The sequence below is a fragment of the Panulirus ornatus genome, chromosome 38, assembly GCF_036320965.1.
Source record: "Panulirus ornatus isolate Po-2019 chromosome 38, ASM3632096v1, whole genome shotgun sequence".
Taxonomy (NCBI): Eukaryota; Metazoa; Arthropoda; class Malacostraca; order Decapoda; family Palinuridae; genus Panulirus; species Panulirus ornatus.
The window spans coordinates 530,109-551,998 of NC_092261.1; the positions used below are offsets into that span (position 1 = coordinate 530,109).

Genomic DNA, 21,890 nt, shown 5'->3' on the forward strand with positions numbered 1-21,890 from the left:
GGGGACAGGCGGACAAAGTATAATATGGAAGAATAAATAATAATATAAATATATCTTTCTTTTTCATGTATTCAACATTTCAACGCATTATCGAGGTCGCGTTAAGACACAGAGGACTGAGCCTTTGAGGGGTATAACCTCACTTAGCCCTTCTCTGTTCCTTCTTTTGGAAAATTACAAATGAGAGGGGGGATTTTCCAGTGCTGCTGCACCTCCCCTTTTTATTTTTCGCTTTCTAGGACATGCAGGGATATATGGGAAGGTATTCTTTCTCCCCTGTCCAGAGATGAAATTTTTTATCTACTAATATTTATCATCTTTGTCCATGTCTCCCTGTTAGCGATGGTTATGCACAAGGGAACAAGGAAGACAGATGTGAAATGGCCAACCCACCCACATACTACATATTATTATACATACATGACCACACACGCAACATATTACAGACCTATACTTTAAAACATATATCATAAATTATATATACACTGGACCATATAACATATATTCACATGTAACATAATTCATACTTGCTGCCTTTATTCATTTCCGTCGCCAACATGCCGCATGAGAAAAAAAACAAAAAATGAAAAAGCCCCTCCCCCCACAGTGCGCGAGTAGTGCTAAGAAAAGACAACAAAGGCCACATTCGTTTCCACACTCAGTCTCTAGCTGTCATATATTAATGGGCACCGAAACCACAGATCCTTTCCCATTCCAGGCCCCCACACAACTTTCCATGGTTGTTACACAGACGCTTCACATGCATCGTTCAAATTCACTCTATCCTTGCTATGCCTGTCACCCTCCTGCATGGGTTCAGGGGCCTCAATCGCTCAAAAATCTTTTTCACTCCATCTTCCAATCTCCAATTTGGTTTTCCCACTTTCCTTGTTCCCTCACTTGAATCTATATCTCTTTGTCAATCTTTCCTAACTCATTCTTCCATGGACAAAACCATTTCAAAAAACACCCTCTTCTGCTCTCTCAACCACATCTTTTGTATTTACCAACACACCTTCTCTTTACCCTTTACGTTACTTTACTCGCTACCCACCTCACCACACATGTTTGTCTTCAAACATCTTGTTCCTGACTCATCCCAACCTCTTTTGCACAAGGTTTTCTATAGCCCACGTCTTGCAACCATATAACATTTATGGGACTACTATTCCTTCAAACATATCCATTTTTGCTCTCCTAGATAATGTTCTCTACTTCCACACATTCTTCATTGTTCCCAGAGCCTTCGCCTCCTTCCCCACCCTGAGATTCATTTCTGCTTCCATGGTTCCATCCGCTGCTAAGTCCACTCCCAGATATGTAAAACACTTCAATTCCACCAATTATTCTCCATTCAAACTTACATCCCAATGATCTTCTCCCTCAACCCAACTGAACCTAATAATCTTGCTCTTATTCACATTCACTCTTTCTCCTTTCACACACTTTTCTAAACTCATTCACCAACCTCTGCAGTTTCTCACATGAATCAGCCACCAGAGTTGTATCATCTGCGAACAACAACTAACTCACTTCCCAGGCCCTCTCATCCACAACAGACTGCATACTTGCTCTTCTCAAAAATCTGTATTTACCTCCCTAACCACCCTATTCATAAACAAATTAACAACCATGGGGACATCTCACACCCCTGCCGCAGACTAACATTCACTGGGAACCAATCACTCTCCTCTCCTGCTACTCATACACATGCCTTACATCTTCGATAAAAACTTTTCACTGCTACTAACAACTTACCTCCCACACCATATATTCTTAATATCTTCCACAGAGCATCTTTATCAACCCTATCAGATGCCTCCTCCAGATCCATAAAGGCTACATACAAATCCATATGTTTTTCTATTTCTCACATACATTCTTCAAAGCAAACACCTGATCCACACATCCTCTACCACTTCGGAACCCACACTGCTCCTTCCCAATCTGATGCTCTGTACATGTCTTCACCCTCTCAATCAATACCCTCCCATATAATTTCCCAGGAATACTCAACATACTTATGCACCTGTAGTTTGAACACTCACCTTTATCCCCTTTGCCTTTGTACAATGGCACTATACATGCATTCTGAAAATCCTCAGGCACTTCACCATGGTCCATACATACAATGAATATCCTTACCAACCAATCAACAACTCAGCCACCCCCTTTTTTAATAAATTCCACTGCAATACCATCCAGACCCACCGCCTTGCTGGGTTTCACCTTCTTCAAAGGACGGTGGGGCCTGGATGTGGATAGGGAGCTGTGGTTTCGGTGCATTACACACGATAGCTAGAGACTGACTGTGAACGAACATGGCCTTTTTTTTTGTCTGTACTCCTGGTGCTACCTCACTGAAGCAGGGAACAGCAATGCAGTGGGGCAGGGAAACGAAAGGAATGGATGAAGGCAAACAAGTATGAATATGTACAAGTGCATGTATGTAATGTCTGTGTATGTGTATGTATATGTGAGTATTTGGGCGTTTAAGTATATACATGTGTATATGAGTGGATAGGCCATTCTTCGTCTGTCTCCTGGGACTACCTTGCTGATGTCAGAAACAGAGAATATATATGATAAAATTTATATAATTTTTTTTTTTTTCGGTCTCCCGCGTTTGCGAGGTAGCGCAAGGAAACAGACAAAAGAAATGGCCCAACCCACCCCCATACACATGTATATACATACACGTCCACACACGCAAATATACATACCTACACAGCTTTCCTTGGTTTACCCCAGACGCTTCACATGCCCTGATTCAATCCACTGACAGCACGTCAACCTCGGTATACCACATCGATCCAATTCACTCTATTCCTTGCCCTCCTTTCACCCTCCTGCATGTTCAGGCCCCGATCACACAAAATCTTTTTCACTCCATCTTTCCACCTCCAATTTGGTCTCCCACTTCTCGTTCCCTCCACCTCCGACACATATATCCTCTTGGTCACTCTTTCCTCACTCATTCTCTCCATGTGCCCAAACCATTTCATATATATATATATATATATATATATATATATATATATATATATATATATATATATGGATTGAAGCGGGGCATGTGAAGCGTCTGGGGTAAACCATGGAAAGCTGTGTAGGTATGTATATTTGCGTGTGTGGACGTGTGTATGTACATGTGTATGGGGGGGGGGGGGGGGTTGGGCCATTTCTTTCGTCTGTTTCCTTGCGCTACCTTGCAAACGCGGGAGACAGCGACAAAGTATAAAAAAAAAAAAAAAAAAAAAAAAAAATATATATATATATATATATATATATATATATATATATATATATATATATATTTTTTTTTTTTGTCGCTGTCTCCCGCGTTTGCGAGGTAGCGCAAGGAAACAGGCGAAAGAAATGGCCCAACCCACCCCCATACACATGCCTTGATTCAACCCACTGACAGCACGTCAACCCCGGTATACCACATCGCTCCAATTCACTCTATTCTTTGCCCTCCTTTCACCCTCCTGCATGTTCAGGCCCCGATCACACAAAATCTTTTTCACTCCATCTTTCCACCTCCAATTTGGTCTCCCTCTTCTCCTCGTTCCCTCCACCTCTGACACATATATCCTCTTGGTCAATCTTTCCTCACTCATTCTCTCCATGTGACCAAACGATTTCAAAACACCCTCTTCTGCTCTCTCAACCACGCTCTTTTTATTTCCACACATCTCTCTTACCCTTACATTACTTACTCGATATATATATATATATATATATATATATATATATATATATATATATATATATATATATATATATATATATGTGGAAATAAAAAGAGCGTGGCTGAGAGAGCAGAAGAGGGTGTTTTGAAATGGTTCGGGCACATGGAGAGAATGAGTGAGGAAAGATTGACCAAGAGAATATATGTGTCGGAGGTGGAGGGAACGAGGAGAAGAGGGAGACCAAATTGGAGGTGGAAAGATGGAGTGAAAAAGATTTTGTGTGATCGGGGCCTGAACATGCAGGAGGGTAAGGAATAGAGTGAATTGGAGCGATGTGGTATACCGGGGTTGACGTGCTGTCAGTGGATTGAATCAAGGCATGTGAAGCGTCTGGGGTAGACCATGGAAAGTTGTGTAGGTATGTATATTTACGTGTGTGGACGTATGTATATACATGTGTATGGGGGGTGGGTTGGGCCATTTCTTTCGTCTGTTTCCTTGCGCTACCTCGCAAACGCGGGAGACAGCAAAAAAAAAAAAAAAAAAATATATATATATATATATATATATATATATATATATATATATATATAGCCAGAGGTTGAACCATTATGTGACATTCATTCTTTTTTTTCTAATTTCATTTCAAGATAGAAGTTTCAGTTTTCTAAATTATTTCTTACATTTTTGCATATGTATATATATATGTAAATATATATATATATATATATATATATATATATATATATATATATATATATATATATATATATGTGTGTGTATATGTGTGTGTATATGTGTGTATATGTGTATGTGTGTGTGTGTATATATATATATATATATATATATATATATATATATATATATATATATATATATATCATCCCTGGGGATAGTGGTGAAAGAATACTTCCCACGCATTCCTCACGTGTCGTAAAAGGCGACTAGAGGGGACGGGAGCGGGGGGCCAGAAATCCTCCCCTCCTTGTATTTTTAACTTTCTAAAAAAATGGGAAAGAGGAGTCACGCGGGGAGTGCTCATCCTCCTCGTAGACTCAGGTTGGGGTGTCTAAATGTGTGTGGATGTAACCAAGATGTGAAAAAAGGAGAGATAGGTAGTATGTTTGAGAAAAGGAACCTGGATGTTTTGGCTCTGAGTGAAATGAAGCTCAAGGGTAAAGGGGAAGAGTGGTTTGGGAATGTCTTGGGAGTAAAGTCAGCGGTTAGTGAGAGGACAAGAGCAAGGGAAGGAGTAGCAGTACTCCTCAAACAGGAGTTGTGTGAGTATGTGATAGAATGTAAGAAAGTAAATTCTCGATTAATATGGGTAAAACTAAAAGTTGATGGAGAGAGATGGGTGATTATTGGTGCATATGCACCTGGGTATGAGAAGAAAGATCATGAGAGGCAAGTGTTTTGGGAGCAGCTGAATGAGTGTGTTAGTGGTTTTGATGCAAGCGACCGGGTTATAGTGATGGGTGATTTGAATGCAAAGGTGAGTAATGTGGCAGTTGAGGGAATAATTGGTATACATGGGGTGTTCAGCGTTGTAAATGGAAATGGTGAAGAGCTTGTAGATTTATGTGCTGAAAGAGGACTGGTGATTAGGAATACCTGGTTTAAAAAGCGAGATATACATAAGTATACGTATGTAAGTAGGAGAGATGGCCAGAGAGCATTATTGGATTACGTGTTAATTGACAGGCACGCGAAAGAGAGACTTTTGGATGTTAATGTGCTGAGAGGTGTAACTGGAGGGATGTCTGATCATTATCTTGTGGAGGCTAAGGTGAAGATTTGTATGGGTTTTCAGAAAAGAAGAGTGAATGTTGGGGTGAAGAGGGTGGTGAGAGTAAGTGAGCTTGGGAAGGAGACTTGTGTGAGGAAGTACCAGGAGAGACTGAGTACAGAATGGAAAAAGGTGAGAACAATGGAAGTAAGGAGAGTGGGGAGGAATGGGATGTATTTAGGGAATCAGTGATGGATTGCGCAAAAGATGCTTGTGGCATGAGAAGCGTGGGAGGTGGGTTGATTAGAAAGGGTAGTGAGTGGTGGGATGAAGAAGTAAGATTATTAGTGAAAGAGAAGAGAGAGGCATTTGGAAGATTTTTGCAGGGAAAAAATGCAACTGAGTGGGAGATGTATAAAAGAAAGAGACAGGTCAAGAGAAAGGTGCAAGAGGTGAAAAAGAGGGCAAATGAGAGTTGGGGTGAGAGAGTATCATTAAATTTTAGGGAGAATAAAAAGATGTTCTGGAAGGAGGTATATAAAGTGCGTAAGACAAGGGAGCAAATGGGAACTTCAGTTAAGGGCGCTAATGGGGAGGTGATAACAAGTAGTGGTGATGTGAGGAGATAGAGTGAGTATTTTGAAGGTTTGTTGAATGTGTTTGATGACAGAGTGGCAGATGTAGGGTGTCTTGGTCGAGGTGGTGTGCAAAGTGAGAGGGTTGGGGAAAATGATTTGGTAAACAGAGAAGAGGTAGTAAAAGCTTTGCGGAAGATGAAAGCCGGCAAGGCAGCAGGTTTGGATGGTATTGCAGTGGAATTTATTAAAAAAGGGGGTGACTGTATTGTTGACTGGTGGGTAAGATTATTTAATGTATGTATGACTCATGGTGAGGTGCCTGAGGATTGGCGGAATGTTTGCATAGTGCCATTGTACAAAGGCAAAGGGGATAAGAGTGAGTGCTCAAATTACAGAGGTATAAGTTTGCTGAGTATTCCTGGTAAATTATATGGGAGGGTATTGATTGAGAGGGTGAAGGCATGTACAGAGCATCAGATTGGGGAAGAGCAGTGTGGTTTCAGAAGTGGTAGAGGATGTGTGGATCAGGTGTTTGCTTTGAAGAATGTATGTGAGAAATACTTAGAAAAGCAAATGGATTTGTATGTAGCATTTATGGATCTGGAGAAGGCATATGATAGAGTTGATAGAGATGCTCTGTGGAAGGTATTAAGAATATATGGTGTGGGAGGAAAGTTGTTAGAAGCAGTGAAAAGTTTTTATCGAGGATGTAAGGCATGTGTACGTGTAGGAAGAGAGGAAAGTGATTGGTTCTCAGTGAATGTAGGTTTGCGGCAGGGGTGTGTGATGTCTCCATGATTGTTTAATTTGTTTATGGATGGGGTTGTTAGGGAGGTGAATGCAAGAGTTTTGGAAAGAGGGGCAAGTATGAAGTCTGTTGTGGATGAGAGAGCTTGGGAAGTGAGTCAGTTGTTGTTCGCTGATGATACAGCGCTGGTGGCTGATTCATGTGAGAAACTGCAGAAGCTGGTGACTGAGTTTGGTAAAGTGTGTGAAAGAAGAAAGTTAAGAGTAAATGTGAATAAGAGCAAGGTTATTAGGTACAGTAGGGTTGAGGGTCAAGTCAATTGGGAGGTAAGTTTGAAAGGAGAAAAACTGGAGGAAGTAAAGTGTTTCAGATATCTGGGAGTAGATCTGGCAGCGGATGGAACCATGGAAGCGGAAGTGAATCATAGGGTGGGGGAGGGGGCGAAAATCCTGGGAGCCTTGAAGAATGTGTGGAAGTCGAGAACATTACCTCGGAAAGCAAAAATGGCTATGTTTGAAGGAATAGTGGTTCCAACAATGTTGTATGGTTGCGAGGCATGGGCTATGGATAGAGTTGTGTGCAGGAGGGTGGATGTGCTGGAAATGAGATGTTTGAGGACAATGTGTGGTGTGAGGTGGTTTGATCGAGTAAGTAATGTAAGGGTAAGAGAGATGTGTGGAAATAAAAAGAGCGTGGTTGAGAGAGCAGAAGAGGGTGTTTTGAAATGGTTTGGGCACATGGAGAGAATGAGTGAGGAAAGATTGACCAAGAGGATATATGTGTCGGAGGTGGAGGGAACGAGAAATGGGAGACCAAATTGGAGGTGGAAGGATGGAGTGAAAAAGATTTTGTGTGATCGGGGCCTGAACATGCAGGAGGGTGAAAGGAGGGCAAGGAATAGAGTGAATTGGAGCGATGTGGTATACAGGGGTTGACGTGCTGTCAGTGGATTGAATCAAGGCATGTGAAGCGTCTGGGGTAAACCATGGAAAGCTGTGTACGTATGTATATTTGCGTGTGTGGACGTGTGTATGTACATGTGTATGGGGGGGGTGGGGGGTTGGGCCATTTCTTTCGTCTGTTTCCTTGCGCTACCTCGCAAACGCGGGAGACAGCGACAAATTATAAAAAAAAAAAAAAAAAAATATATATATATATATATATATATATATATATATATATATATATATATATATATATATTGACTGGTTGGTAAGGTTATTTAATGTATGTATGACTCATGGTGAGGTGCCTGAGGATTGGCGGAATGCGTGCATAGTGCCATTGTACAAAGGCAAAGGGGATAAGAGTGAGTGCTCGAATTACAGAGGTATAAGTTTGTTGAGTATTCCTGGTAAATCATATGGGAGGGTATTGATTGAGAGGGTGAAGGCATGTACAGAGCATCAGATTGGGGATGAGCAGTGTGGTTTCACAAGTGGTACTGGATGTGTGGATCAGGTGTTTGCTTTGAAGAATGTATGTGAGAAATACTTAGAAAAGCAAATGGATTTGTATGTAGCATTTATGGATCTGGAGAAAGCATATGATAGAGTTGACAGAGACGCTCTGTGGAAGGTATTAAGAATATATGGTGCGGGAGGAAAGTTGTTAGAAGCAGTGAAAAGTTTTTATCGAGGATGTAAGGCATGTGTACGTGTAGGAAGAGAGGAAAGTGATTGGTTCTCGGTGAATGTAGGTTTGCGGCAGGGGTGTGTGATGTCTCCATGGTTGTTTAATTTGTTTATGGATGGGGTTGTTAGGGAGGTGAATGCAAGAGTTTTGGAAAGCGGGGCAAGTATGAAGTCTGTTGGGGATGAGAGAGCTTGGGAAGTGAGTCAGTTGTTGTTCGCTGATGATACAGCGCTGGTGGCTGATTCATGTGAGAAACTGCAGAAGCTGGTGACTGAGTTTGGTAAAGTGTGTGAAAGAAGAAAGTTAAGAGTAAATGTGAATAAGAGCAAGGTAATTAGGTACAGTAGGATTGAGGGTCAAGTCAACTGGGAGGTAAGTCTGAATGGAGAAAAACTGGAGGAAGTAAAGTGTTTTAGATATCTGGGAGTGGATCTGGCAGCGGATGGAACCATGGAAGCGGAAGTGGATCATAGGGTGGGAGAGGGGGCGAAAATCCTGGGAGCCTTGAAGAATGTGTGGAAGTCGAGAACATTATCTCGGAAAGCAAAAATGGGTATGTTTGAAGGAATAGTGGTTCCAACAATGTTGTATGGTTGCGAGGCGTGGGCTATGGATAGAGTTGTGCGCAGGAGGATGGATGTGCTGGAAATGAGATGTTTGAGGACAATGTGTGGTGTGAGGTGGTTTGATCGAGTAAGAAACGTAAGGGTAAGAGAGATGTGTGGAAATAAAAAGAGCGTGGTTGAGAGAGCAGAAGAGGGTGTGTTTTGAAATGGTTTGGGCACATGGAGAGAATGAGTGAGGAAAGATTGAACAAGAGGATATATGTGTCGGAGGTGGAGAGAGCGAGGAGAAGTGGGAGACCAAATTGGAGGTGGAAAGATGGAGTGAAAAAGATTTTGTGTGATCGGGGCCTGAACATGCAGGAGGGTGAAAGGAGGGCAAGGAATAGAGTGAATTGGAGTGATGTGGTATACCGGGGTTGACGTGCTGTCAGTGGATTGAATCAAGGCATGTGAAGCGTCTGGGGTAAACCATGGAAAGCTGTGTAGGTATGTATATTTGCGTGTGTGGACGTATGTATATACATGTGTACGGGGGGGGGTTGGGCCATTTCTTTCGTCTGTTTCCTTGCGCTACCTCGCAAACGCGGGAGACAGCGACAAAGTAAAAAAAAGAAAAATATATATATATATATATATGAATGAATAAGGGCAGACAGTATGAGTTATGTACATGTCTGTGTTTATATATATGTATACATTGAGATGTATAGGTATGTATTTGTGTGTGTGTGAGGATGTGTATGTATATACATGTGTATGTGGGTGGGTTGGGCCACTCTTACGTCTGTTTCCTTGCGCTACCTTGCTAACGCGGGGGACAGCGACAAAGTATAATGAATAAATAAATATATATATAAATATATATTTCTTTTCTCATGCTATTCAACATTTCACGCATTATCGAGGTAGCGTTAAGAACAGAGGACTGAGCCTTTGAGGGAATATCCTCACTTAGCCCCCTTCTCTGTTCCTTCTTTTGGAAAATTAAAAATGAGAGGGGAGGATTTCCAGTGCTCTGCACCCTCCCCTTTTTATTTTCGCTTTCTAGGACATGCAGGGATTATATGGGAAGTATTCTTTCTCCCCTGTCCCCAGAGATGAAATTTTTTATCTACTAATATTTATCATACTTTGTCACTGTCTCCCGTGTTAGCGAGGTAGCACAAGGAAACAGATGAAAGAATGGCCAACCCACACACATACACATATATATACATACATGTCCACACACGCACATATACAGACCTATACATTTAAACATATACATAAATATATATACACAGACATATACATATATACACATGTACATAATTCATACTTGCTGCCTTTATTCATTCCCGTCGCCAACATGCCGCATGAGAAATGAAAAGCCCCTCCCCCCACATGTGCGCGAGGTAGTGCTAAGAAAAGACAACAAAGGCCACATTCGTTCACACTCAGTCTCTAGCTGTCATATATAATGCACCGAAACCACAGCTCCCTTTCCACATCCAGGCCCCACACAACTTTCCATGGTTTACCCCAGACGCTTCACATGCATCGTTCCAATTCACTCTATTCCTTGCATGCCTGTCACCCTCCTGCATGTTCAGGCCTCAATCGCTCAAAATCTTTTTCACTCCATCCTCCATCTCCAATTTGGTTTCCCACTTCTCCTTGTTCCCTCCACCTCTGACTCATATATCCTCTTTGTCAATCTTTCCTAACTCATTCTCTCCATGCGACCAAACCATTTCAAAACACCCTCTTCTGCTCTCTCAACCACACTCTTTTTATTACCACACACCTCTCTTACCCTTACGTTACTTACTCGATCAAACCACCTCACACCACATGTTGTCTTCAAACATCTTGTTTCCAACACATCCACCCTCCTCTGCACAAGTCTATCTATAGCCCACGTCTTGCAACCATATAACATTGTTGGAACCACTACTCCTTCAAACATACCCAGTTTTGCTTTCCGAGAAAATGTTCTTGCCTTCCACACACTTTTCAACGCTCCCAGAACTTTCACCCCCTTCCCCCACCCTATGATTAACTTCTGCTTCCATGGTTCCATCCGCTGCCAAATCCACTCCCAGATATCTAAAACACTTCACTTCCTCCAGTTTTTCTCCATTCAAACTTACCTCCCAACTGACTTGTCCCTCAACCTTACTGTACCTAATAACCTTGCTCTTATTCAAATTAACTCTCAGCTTTCTTCTTTCACACACTTTACCAAACTCAGTCAGCAGCTTCTCCAGTTTCTCACCCAAATCAGCCTGCAGCGCTGTATCATCAGCAAACAACAACTGACTCACTTCCCAAGCTCTCTCATCCACAACAGACTCCGTACTTGCCCCTCTCTCCAAAACTCTTGCATTCACCTCCCTAACAACCCCATCCATAAACAAATTAAACAACCATGGAGATATCACCCACCCCTGCCACAAACCTACATTCACTGAGGACCAATCACTTTCCTCTCTTCATATTCATACACATGCCTTACATCCTCAATAAAAACTTTTCACTGCTTCTAACAACTTGCCTCCCACACCATATATTCTTAATACCTCCCACAGAGCATCTCTATCAACTCTATCATATGCCTTCTCCAGATCCATAAATGCTACATACAAATCCATTTGCTTCTCTATGTATTTCTCACATACTTTCTTCAAAGCAAACACCTGATCCACACATCCTCTACCACTTCTGAAACCCCACTATTCTTCCCCAATCTGATGCTCTGTACATGCCTTCACCCTCTCAATCAATACCCTCCCATATAATTTCCCAGGGATACTCAACAAACTTATACCTCTGTAATCTGAACACTCACCTTCATCCCCTTTGCCTTTCTACATTGGCACTATGCATGCATTCGGCCAATCCTCAGGCACCTCACCACGAGTCATGCATACATTAAATATCTTTACCAACCAGTCAAGAACACAGTCACCTCTCTTTAATAAATCCCACTGCAATACTATCCAAACCTGCTGCATTGCCAGCTTTCATCTTCTGCAAAGCTTTTTCTACCTCTTCTCTGTTTACCAAATCATTCTCCCTAACCCTCTCACTTTGCACACCACCTCGACCAAAACACCCTATATCTGCCACTCTATCATCTAACACGTTCAATAAACCTTCAAAATACTCACTCCATCTCCTTCTCACATCACCACTACTTGTTATCACCTCCCCATTAGCCCCCTTCACTGATGTTCCCATTTGTTCTCATCTCACGCACTTTATTTACCTCCTTCCATAAGATCTCTTTATTCTTTCTAAAATCTAAAGATGCTCTCCCACCCCAACTCTCATTTACCCTCTTTTTTCTCTCTTGCACCTTTCCCTTGACCTCCTGCCTCTTTCTTTTATACATCTCCCCGTCATTTGCACTATTTCCTTGCAAAACTCGTCCAAATGCCTCTCTCTTCTCTCTCACTAATAATCTTACTTCTTCATCCCACCACTCACTACCCTTTATAATCTGCCCACCTCCCATGCTTCTCATGCCACAAGCATCTTTTGCACCAGCCATCACTGGTTCCCTAAATACATCCCATTCCTCCCCACTCCCCATACGTCCTTTGCTCTCACCTTTTTCCATTCTGCACTCAGTCTCTCCTGATACTTCCTCACACAAGTTTCCTTCCCAAGCTCACTTACTCTCACCACTCTCTTCACCCCAACATTCTCTCATCTTTTCTGAAAACCTCAACAAATCTTCACCTTCACCTCAACAAGATAATGATCAAACATCCCTCCAGTTGCACCTCTCAGCACATTAACATCCAAAAGTCTCTCTTTCATACATCCATCAAACAACACATAATCCAATAATGCTCTCTGGCCATCTCTCCTACTTACATATGTATACTTATGTATATCTCTCTTTTTAAACCACATATTCCCAATCGCCAGTCCTTTTTCAGCACACAAATCTACAAGCTCTTCACCATTTCCATTTACAACACTGAACACTCCATGTATACCAATCATTCCCTTAACTGCCACACTACTCACCTTTGCATTCAAATCACCCATCACTATAACCCGGTCTTGTGCATCAAAACTACTAACACACTCACTCAGATGCTCCCAAAACACTTGCCTCTCATGATCTTTCTTCTCATGCCCAGGTGCATATACACCAATAATCACCCATCTCTCTCCATCCACTTTCAGTTTTACCCATATCAATCTGGAGTTTACTTTCTTACACTCTATCACATACTCCCACCATTCCTGTTTCAGGTAGTAGTGCAAAGAAACATATGAAAGAACGGCCCAACCCACCCAAATACATATGTATATACATACACGTCCACACACGCACATATACATACCTAAACATTTCAATGTATACATATATATACATATTTTATTTATTTATTTATTTTGCTTTGTCGTTGTCTCCCACGTTAGCGAGGTAACAAAAGGAAACAGACGAAAGAAATGGCCCAACCCACCCCCATACACATGTATATATATACACGTCCACACACGCAAATATACATACCTATACATCTCAATGTACACATATATATACACACACAGACATATACATATATACACACATATATAATTCATACTTGCTGCCTTTATTCATTTCCGTCGCCACCCCACCATACATGAAATGACAACCCCCTCCCCCTGCATGCGCATGAGGTAGTGCTAGGAAAAGACAACAAAGGCCACATTTGGTCACACTCAGTCTCTAGCTGTCATGTATAATGCATCGAAACCACAGCTCCCTTTCCACATCCAGGCCCAACAAAACTTTCCGTCATTTACCCCAGACGCTTCACATGCCCTGGTTCAATCCACTGACTGCATGTCAACCCCTGTATACCACACTGTTCCAATTCACTCTATTCCTTGCATGCCTTTCACCCTGCTGCATGTTCAGGCCCCGATCGCTCAAAAATCTTTTTCACTCCATCTTTCCACCTCCAAGTTGGTCTCCCACTTCTCCTCGTTCCCTCCACCTCTGACACATATATCCTCTTTGTCAATCTTTCCTCGCTCATACTCTCTCTTCAGCTCTCTCAACCACACTCTTTTTATCATCACACATCTCTCTTACCCTTTCATTACTTACTCGATCAAACCACCTCACACCACATATTGTCCTCCGACATCTCATTTCCAACACATCCACCATCCTCCTCCGCACATCCCTATCTATAGCCCACACCTTGCAACCATATAAGATTGTTCATAATTCATTTTTGTTAAATTCCATCAGGTTCACTTCTGCCCATTAGTCAATTGTTTATAAGTATTCTTGCAACTTCTTTTGATAAGTTTCTGATCTAATCATCTTGCTTACACTGGTGTCATCAGTAAAGCTCCTCACCATGCTTTCCTTTACTTTGCTCTTATTGTTTGTTATCATTATTTTAAAAAGTACTGAGGCTAATACCTTTCACCACGGTACCCAAGCTGAAATATCTTCCTCCTCAGACATGGCTCCATTTGCTATCATTTTGATCTTCCTGTCAGTTATAATCTCTTAAAAATAAAAATCATATTCATATCTTTGGATTAATATTTTGTTTAACTACTTTTTCAAGAAAAATTCTTTGGTTTGCTCAGTCAAATATTTTTTCAAAATCAAGGAAAATAGTATCCTTTCTTTTTCCTCAGATTAATCATTCATACATATCATTGAAATGAACTAATAAATGGGTCTACATCCTTTTTGGGACAAGCCCATGTTGGCCTTTGTTTATGTGGCTGTTCTTGATGTGATGTAAGTCCTTTATCACTCTTCTAACAATTCTTTTGCTTTTGCACTGTATAGATATTAGCTTGGATCCATCTTTGTGTATTGGTGTTACACACCCAAATTTCTGAATGTCTGCAATCTTGCTTTCCTCCAAACTTTGCCTCAATAATAACATCACTTGATTTCCTAAAGCTGTCTTTGTCTTTTAGTGGAATATGGCAAGAATCTCCTTCCCGCAATTACCTGCAATGAGATTTTGTCTTAAGGCGGGATAGCTTGTAGTGCTTAAGAACCCAATGCTTGCTTGAAAATACTGGTATTCTCTGCTGCCATGCACACTGTATAGTTGTCAATTTGGGCTCATCTAGAACCATTCTCAGCAAATTGTTTACTTTTTGATTTAAGGTCATTTTACTCACTCCTTGTATTCTTTTTATATTCCAATTAGTTGAACACTAAATAATCTTTACTCGCTCCTTGTATTCTTTTTATATTCCAATTAGTTGAACACTAAATAATCTCTTTACCTCTTCAGCTGAACACATTTTTCTTGGAACTTCTTTGACGCATTCCAAGGTACTCTTGTGAAATTTAACACTTTGTTTCTTCCTTGTTGAGGGGTCCTTGATCCAAGCATATTTCTACTAGTTCCTCTATCTGCAGCAAATTTACCAATATCATAACACTGTTGTCATCACTCATTTCTTCTATGTCGCTGAGTACTGCAAAGCAACAGCTTGTAAGTGGGACTAACAGGGGCAGGAGGGGTGGAAAGCAGTCCCAAGGGGAAGGGAATGGGGAATAGCTAGGTAGGTAATTGAGGTGCAATATAAACCTGGAGGAGGATAAGATATTACAGCAAAAGAAAGACTTGTCTTGGGACCTTAGTGGAGGAATGTGAGTGGGACCTTAGGAAGGGATGAGGATGAGAGGATGTAGCAAGTTGGGGGGGATGAAAGAGAAGGTGAACATATTCAGGTTTAGGTGGGGCTGAGGTGTTAGGCAGTGGATGCTGTATGGGAGTGAAGGCAGAGATTGCGGGGGGGAAGGAGCCATGTGATGGGATAGGTTGTAGGGAAGGTGCAGGCAGTGGAGAAATGAACCAGAATGGCAAGATAGGGGGCAGGGAAAGTGAAGTCACAGCCTCCCATTTTCAATCTCTGTATCTTGTCCCTGATTATCAAATTTTCTACTGTTAAGACTTTGAGATTGTCTTAATTTCACTTATATCACTTTGTCTAACATTATTTCCGGATTATCATATGTGTGGAACAGGAGTGGGCATTCAACTCTGGATGCTTTCAGACTAATAATATTCAGACTGGAGATCTCTTACCCTTACTGTGCTAATGCTAGTAGTGTGGAAATGTTGTGTTAATGTATTCCTAACAATAAAGAGAGGGGAGGAGAATGAAAAGACTAGATTATAACTTTTCAATTTCTTAATCAGACTAAAATCAGAGACAGTAAACAGTTTTGTGAAAGATGAAATAATCAAGCAACTACAGGTCATGTCCTGAAACTAAACAAGAAACTTGTTAGAAAAAATACTAATAAGTATTTACATAATAATTGTCAATCAATGGAACAAGTCATGAGATTAAAGAGTCAATGGTGACAATACATAAGTTTAAAAAGTTCTATGATAGCAAAGAAAGTTCAAGAGGTGGGGGTCACATCCGTGAAGAACTGCCTCTGCATACTGTTCAAACAGGAAACTGCAAGTTTTAAAATATAAAATTCCCTTCATTATATCCACTTTTTCACTGAAGTATGCTATAGCCTACCTTCCAATCCTAACAAGGTAAATAAACTCACCTGATGAAAGACATAGTCTCGAAAGAGCTTCAACATGTACCTGTCTCCAGTCTCACTCCATGATGTGTCCATGTGCAGTCTGGCAAATTAAACAAATCTCATATTAGGAGTGAATGATGCAATCATTGCTAGTCACAAATGATCAGAGAAGAGTATATGGTAGTAGCCTGTCATGTTAAATAATGTATGACACAATCATGCCAGTCATAAATTTTTAAAGTTTATGGTAGTAGCTTGTCATGTTGAATAATCTATAATTTACCAACAGATATTTACAGAATGATGGTTTAATGATATTCATAACTGGATGAAAGCTGTGATCCAATTGAATCCTTAAACAGCAGCCGACATAAATTGACCTTCTCTTAGGAAATAGCACCGGACATCAATTGATGTGCTACCTCTTCCCTCCTCTGTTTAAATATCCAGCTGATTTATCATACCTTTAGTGACCAATTGATGTCTCTTCCATTAGCACAAAGACATGAGCAGGAAACAATTCTGTTATTTTCAGTTTCCCTACATTCATCATAAGTACAGGGCCATCCACCTGAAGGTGATGTGTACACAGTGACCTGCAGAAAATGCGTAGACTTTTGGACGACTTGAGTTATCAAATAGAACCCTTGTATGTGTCAATTGGAGATGAAAGTGAATAAAAATAAACTGAGAAATCTGAAGAAATAAGTATCAAACATGGTGATTTTAGTGGGATTACTTAAGGAGGAGGAAGGCCAGCAAGGGAGGAATCCCTGTTGAAGTCACACTTGTCACAGAAATTACAGATGATATGGACCAAATTTTTTTCTTATGTATTCCTGGGGGTAGTGGAGGACTTTGATAATAGATGACAGGTATAGAGCTAGAATATTTACTTTCTTTTTTTCAAACTATTTGCCATTTCCCACATTAGCAAGGTAGCGTTAAGAACAGAGGACTGGGCCTCTGAGGGAATATCCTCACCTGGCCCCCTTCTCTGTTCCTTCTTTTGGAAAATTAAAAAAAAAACAAGAAGGGAGGATTTCCAGCCCCCCACTCCCTCCCCTTTTAGTCACCTTCTACGACATGCAGGGAATACGTGGGAAGTATTCTTTCTCCCCTATCCCCAGGGATAAGAATATTTACTGATTAACCTAAAACATTTACAAAGAGAAAAACTCTAAAATCCTCCTACACACGGTAGTCACTCAATGTACTTACACTAATATGCTATGAAAGGTGAGATATTTCTACTTATATCCATGTTATTCACTAGCAACACCATGGTTGTGTAAAAAACGAGGGTGGGTACCAGTTTTGCACATATTGATGGTAAGAAAGAGGAAAGGATGAGAAAGAGGATATACATGTCAGAAGAGAAGGGAACAAGGAGAACAGGGAGACCAAACTGATTATGGAGGGAGGGAGTGGAAAGGATTTTGGGTGACTGGGGCCTGAACATGCAGGAGAGTGAAAGTCGAGCAAGGGATAGAGTGAACTGGAACAATATGGTATACTGGTGTTGACATGCAGTCAATGGACTGAACCTGAGCATAAGAAACATCTGGGGTAAACCATACAAATGTCAATGGGGACTGGTTGTGGAAAGGGAGCTGAGGTTTTGGGGCATTACAAATAAAAGCGAGGGAATGGATGTGAGCGATGTGGCCTTTCTTCATCTGTTCCTGGTACAACTTTGCGAATGTAGGATATGGCAATCATGCCTAAAAAATAAAAGTAGTGTTCACTGAAAAACAAATCCCTTTATATCCTCCCTACACCTGCCAGTCAATTTCCCTGACCATGAATATTCATGTGAAATTTCTAATACTGGAATTCCTGCATATATTCATGTTATTTATGATTACTGCTGTGCCATGTGTGAAGTTGCAGTACATTTGGAAAACAAGTTCAAAAGAAACAATGAAATTTCATCTCTATGTCTTTATGTTGTATCATGACCCATCAAACATATCATTCACACACCCTCTAGGTTTTTTTTTTTTTTTTTTTTTTTTTATACTTTGTCGCTGTCTCCCGCGTTTGAGAGGTAGCGCAAGGAAACAGACGAAAGAAATGGCCCAACCCCCCCCCCCATACACATGTACATACACACGTCCACACACGCAAATATACATACCTACACAGCTTTCCATGGTTTACCCCAGACGCTTCACATGCCTTGATTCAATCCACTGACAGCACGTCAACCCCTGTATACCACATCGCTCCAATTCACTCTATTCCTTGCCCTCCTTTCACCCTCCTGCATGTTCAGGCCCCGATCACACAAAATCTTTTTCACTCCATCTTTCCACCTCCAATTTGGTCTCCCTCTTCTCCTCGTTCCCTCTACCTCCGACACATATATCCTCTTGGTCAATCTTTCCTCACTCATTCTCTCCATGTGCCCAAACCATTTCAAAACACCCTCTTCTGCTCTCTCAACCACGCTCTTTTTATTTCCACACATCTCTCTTACCCTTACGTTACTTACTCGATCAAACCACCTCACACCACACATTTTCCTCAAACATCTCATTTCCAGCACATCCATCCTCCTGCGCACATCTCTATCCATAGCCCACGCCTCGCAACCATACAACATTGTTGGAACCACTATTCCTTCAAACATACCCATTTTTGCTTTCCGAGATAATGTTCTCGACTTCCACACATTTTTCAAGGCTCCCAAAATTTTCGCCCCCTCCCCCACCCTATGATCCACTTCCGCTTCCATGGTTCCATCCGCTGACAGATCCACTCCCAGATATCTAAAACACTTCACTTCCTCCAGTTTTTCTCCATTCAAACTCACCTCCCAACTGACTTGACCCTCAACCCTACTGTACCTAATAACCTTGCTCTTATTCACATTTACTCTTAACTTTCTTCTTCCACACACTTTACCAAACTCAGTCACCAGCTTCTGCAGTTTCTCACATGAATCAGCCACCAGCGCTGTATCATCAGCGAACAACAACTGACTCACTTCCCAAGCTCTCTCATCCCCAAAAGACTTCATACTTGCCCCTCTTTCCAGGACTCTTGCATTTACCTCCCTAACAACCCCATCCATAAACAAATTAAACAACCATGGAGACATCACACACCCCTGCCGCAAACCTACATTCACTGAGAACCAATCACTTTCCTCTCTTCCTACACGTACACATGCCTTACATCCTCGATAAAAACTTTTCACTGCTTCTAACAACTTGCCTCCCACACCCTCTAGGTGCTTACTTATAAATGAAGCAGGCCAACACAAAGGTAGTAAAAACAGCTTCGTGCATTTTCTGTTACTTTTCGATGCTAATCACCCTCCTCTTTATCTACTTATTCTGTGCATTCTAGGTGAAAACATTTTGAACATGCTTAACATCTAAAATCAAGAATGGTTAATGTGTCATACTGCATTTGTGTAAGATGAAGTTAAGGGGCAGTGGGATTTTTTAATGGAACTGAGTAAATAATGAGACTATGTGTGTTGAATGATACATATGGCTGGAACTGGGTAAATAATGCGAGACTATGTGTGTTGAAGGATATATATGGCTATGTAAAGAAATTTGATGAAGTCCATCTTCAGTTTATGTAACGCTAGAACAAGTTCAGTTTTAATGAAAGCTGGGTAGTTTCAAAAGATGCTTGATGTTACACTGCGAATGAGTAAATTCAAGACTATTACTTACAATTCACATGATAAAGGTTTACAATTACTAAATCAGTTGCATATGCACCATAAAATGATGGAAAACAAGAGCTCAAGAATACCTTCTAGACCATTGGAGGCCAAACCCAAGGTCACAACACAAATGAGGGTTGCAAGGATGTTTCTGAGGGTCACAATCTGGTCTTGGGGGAAAAAATAATATTTGGAAAAAAAAAAAGCCATTATAATTACATGACGAAACTGGAGAATTATGGAAATACTGACAAAATTAAAATGGTTGTGAACAAAGCCTCCATATATACTTGAAACATATTCAAGGCAGTCACATCAAATATTCATACTGGTGTGCCAAGTCACCCACTGTAAATGCGAAGCCTGACACTTGCCCCTCAGTACTGATGTTGCCATGTCTGAGGATTCAGTGGCATGCTGGTGAAAGTTCAGAATAATTAGTTTTTGACAGCATCTTACCCATTAAAGCTGGAAGATGAAGTATCAATGTAGAGCGGTGCCTATTCAGAAAATGTCTATTGCCTTGAATGGGAAGATGTGGTCATTGGCAAGAATGTGTATAACCTTGAACTGGGAAATAGTAGCATTTCCCTGTTCAAGGCCATATAACCACAAATACTTTCTATGAACATCGCTTGTTTACCCCACCCTCCTCCTCACAGCCCATGCCTTACATTCATATGATATTTTTGGTATTACTGTACCTTTAAACATAAACATTTTTGCCCTCCTAAACAATATTCTCTCTTTGCACACATTCTTTCAGTGCTCCCAGAGCCTTTGTCCCCTCACCCACCCTATGACTTACTTCCACTTCCATGATTCCATTCACTGCCATGTCCACTCCCAGTTACCTAAAACACTAAACTTCCTCCAATATTTATCCAATCAAACTCTCAACCTAGATAACCTGTCCCTCAACTCTCCTAAACCTAACAACTTTGCTTTTATTCACATGTATTCTCAACTTCTTTCTTTCACACACTCTTCCAGACTAAGTCACCAACTTATGCAGTTTCTTACTCAAATCTGCTACCAGTGCCATATCATCAGCAAACAACTGACTCACTTCCCAGACTGTCTCATCCCCCACAGACTGTATACTTGCCTCTTTCTCCAATACTCCCTTGTTTATTTCCCTCACGCTTCATCCAGAAATAAATAAACAACCATAGCGACATCACACACTAATTGATCATGATAATAATAATGATAATAATAAATGCACTATGAAAATTATTCTCAGAAAACTGTTTATAAGTATACATCTCTATGCTTTCAAACAGAAATTAACTCTTTGCGACCATTTGTCGAGTCACTTATATGATTATTAGATGAATTCTTGTGCTCTGCCCATGAATTTGAATGTAAATGCAAATACCATGATATAAGAATAATGTGAATAAGAGCAAGGTTATTAGGTTCAGTAGGGTTGAGGGAAAAATAAATTGGGAGGTAAGTTCGAATGGAGAACAACTGTAAGAAGTGAAGTGTTTTAGATATCTGGGAGTGGATTTGGTAACGGATGGAACCATGGAAGCGGAAATGAGTCACAAGGTGAGGGAGGGGGCAAAGGTTCTGGGAGCGTTGAAGAATGTGTGGAAGATGAGAACATTATCTCAGAGCAAAAACGGGTATGTTTGAAGGAACAGTGGTTCCAACAATATGGTTGTGAGGCATGGGCTATAGATAGGGTTGTGCAGAGGAGGGTGGATGTGTTGAAAAT

At 41.0% G+C, this 21,890-nt stretch overlaps 1 protein-coding gene across 5 annotated transcripts in view; it reads right to left on the reverse strand.

The window, feature by feature from the left end:
* Positions 1-21,890, reverse strand: part of PAN3 (Poly(A) specific ribonuclease subunit PAN3) — a 224,852-nt gene that overhangs the window by 85,667 nt on the left and 117,295 nt on the right. For 3 of the 5 annotated variants that reach the window (XR_011715398.1, XM_071684307.1, XM_071684306.1), the window contains one exon: positions 16,498-16,576. Coding sequence is in view for 4 of the 5 variants with exons in the window: in XM_071684307.1 (XP_071540408.1) it covers positions 16,498-16,576 (79 nt within the window). In the remaining variant the exon portion in view is untranslated. Of the gene's footprint in view, positions 1-7,958; positions 16,202-16,497; positions 16,577-21,890 lie in introns of those variants that run through there. The other 2 variants (XM_071684305.1, XM_071684304.1) reach the window with 1 other exon arrangement.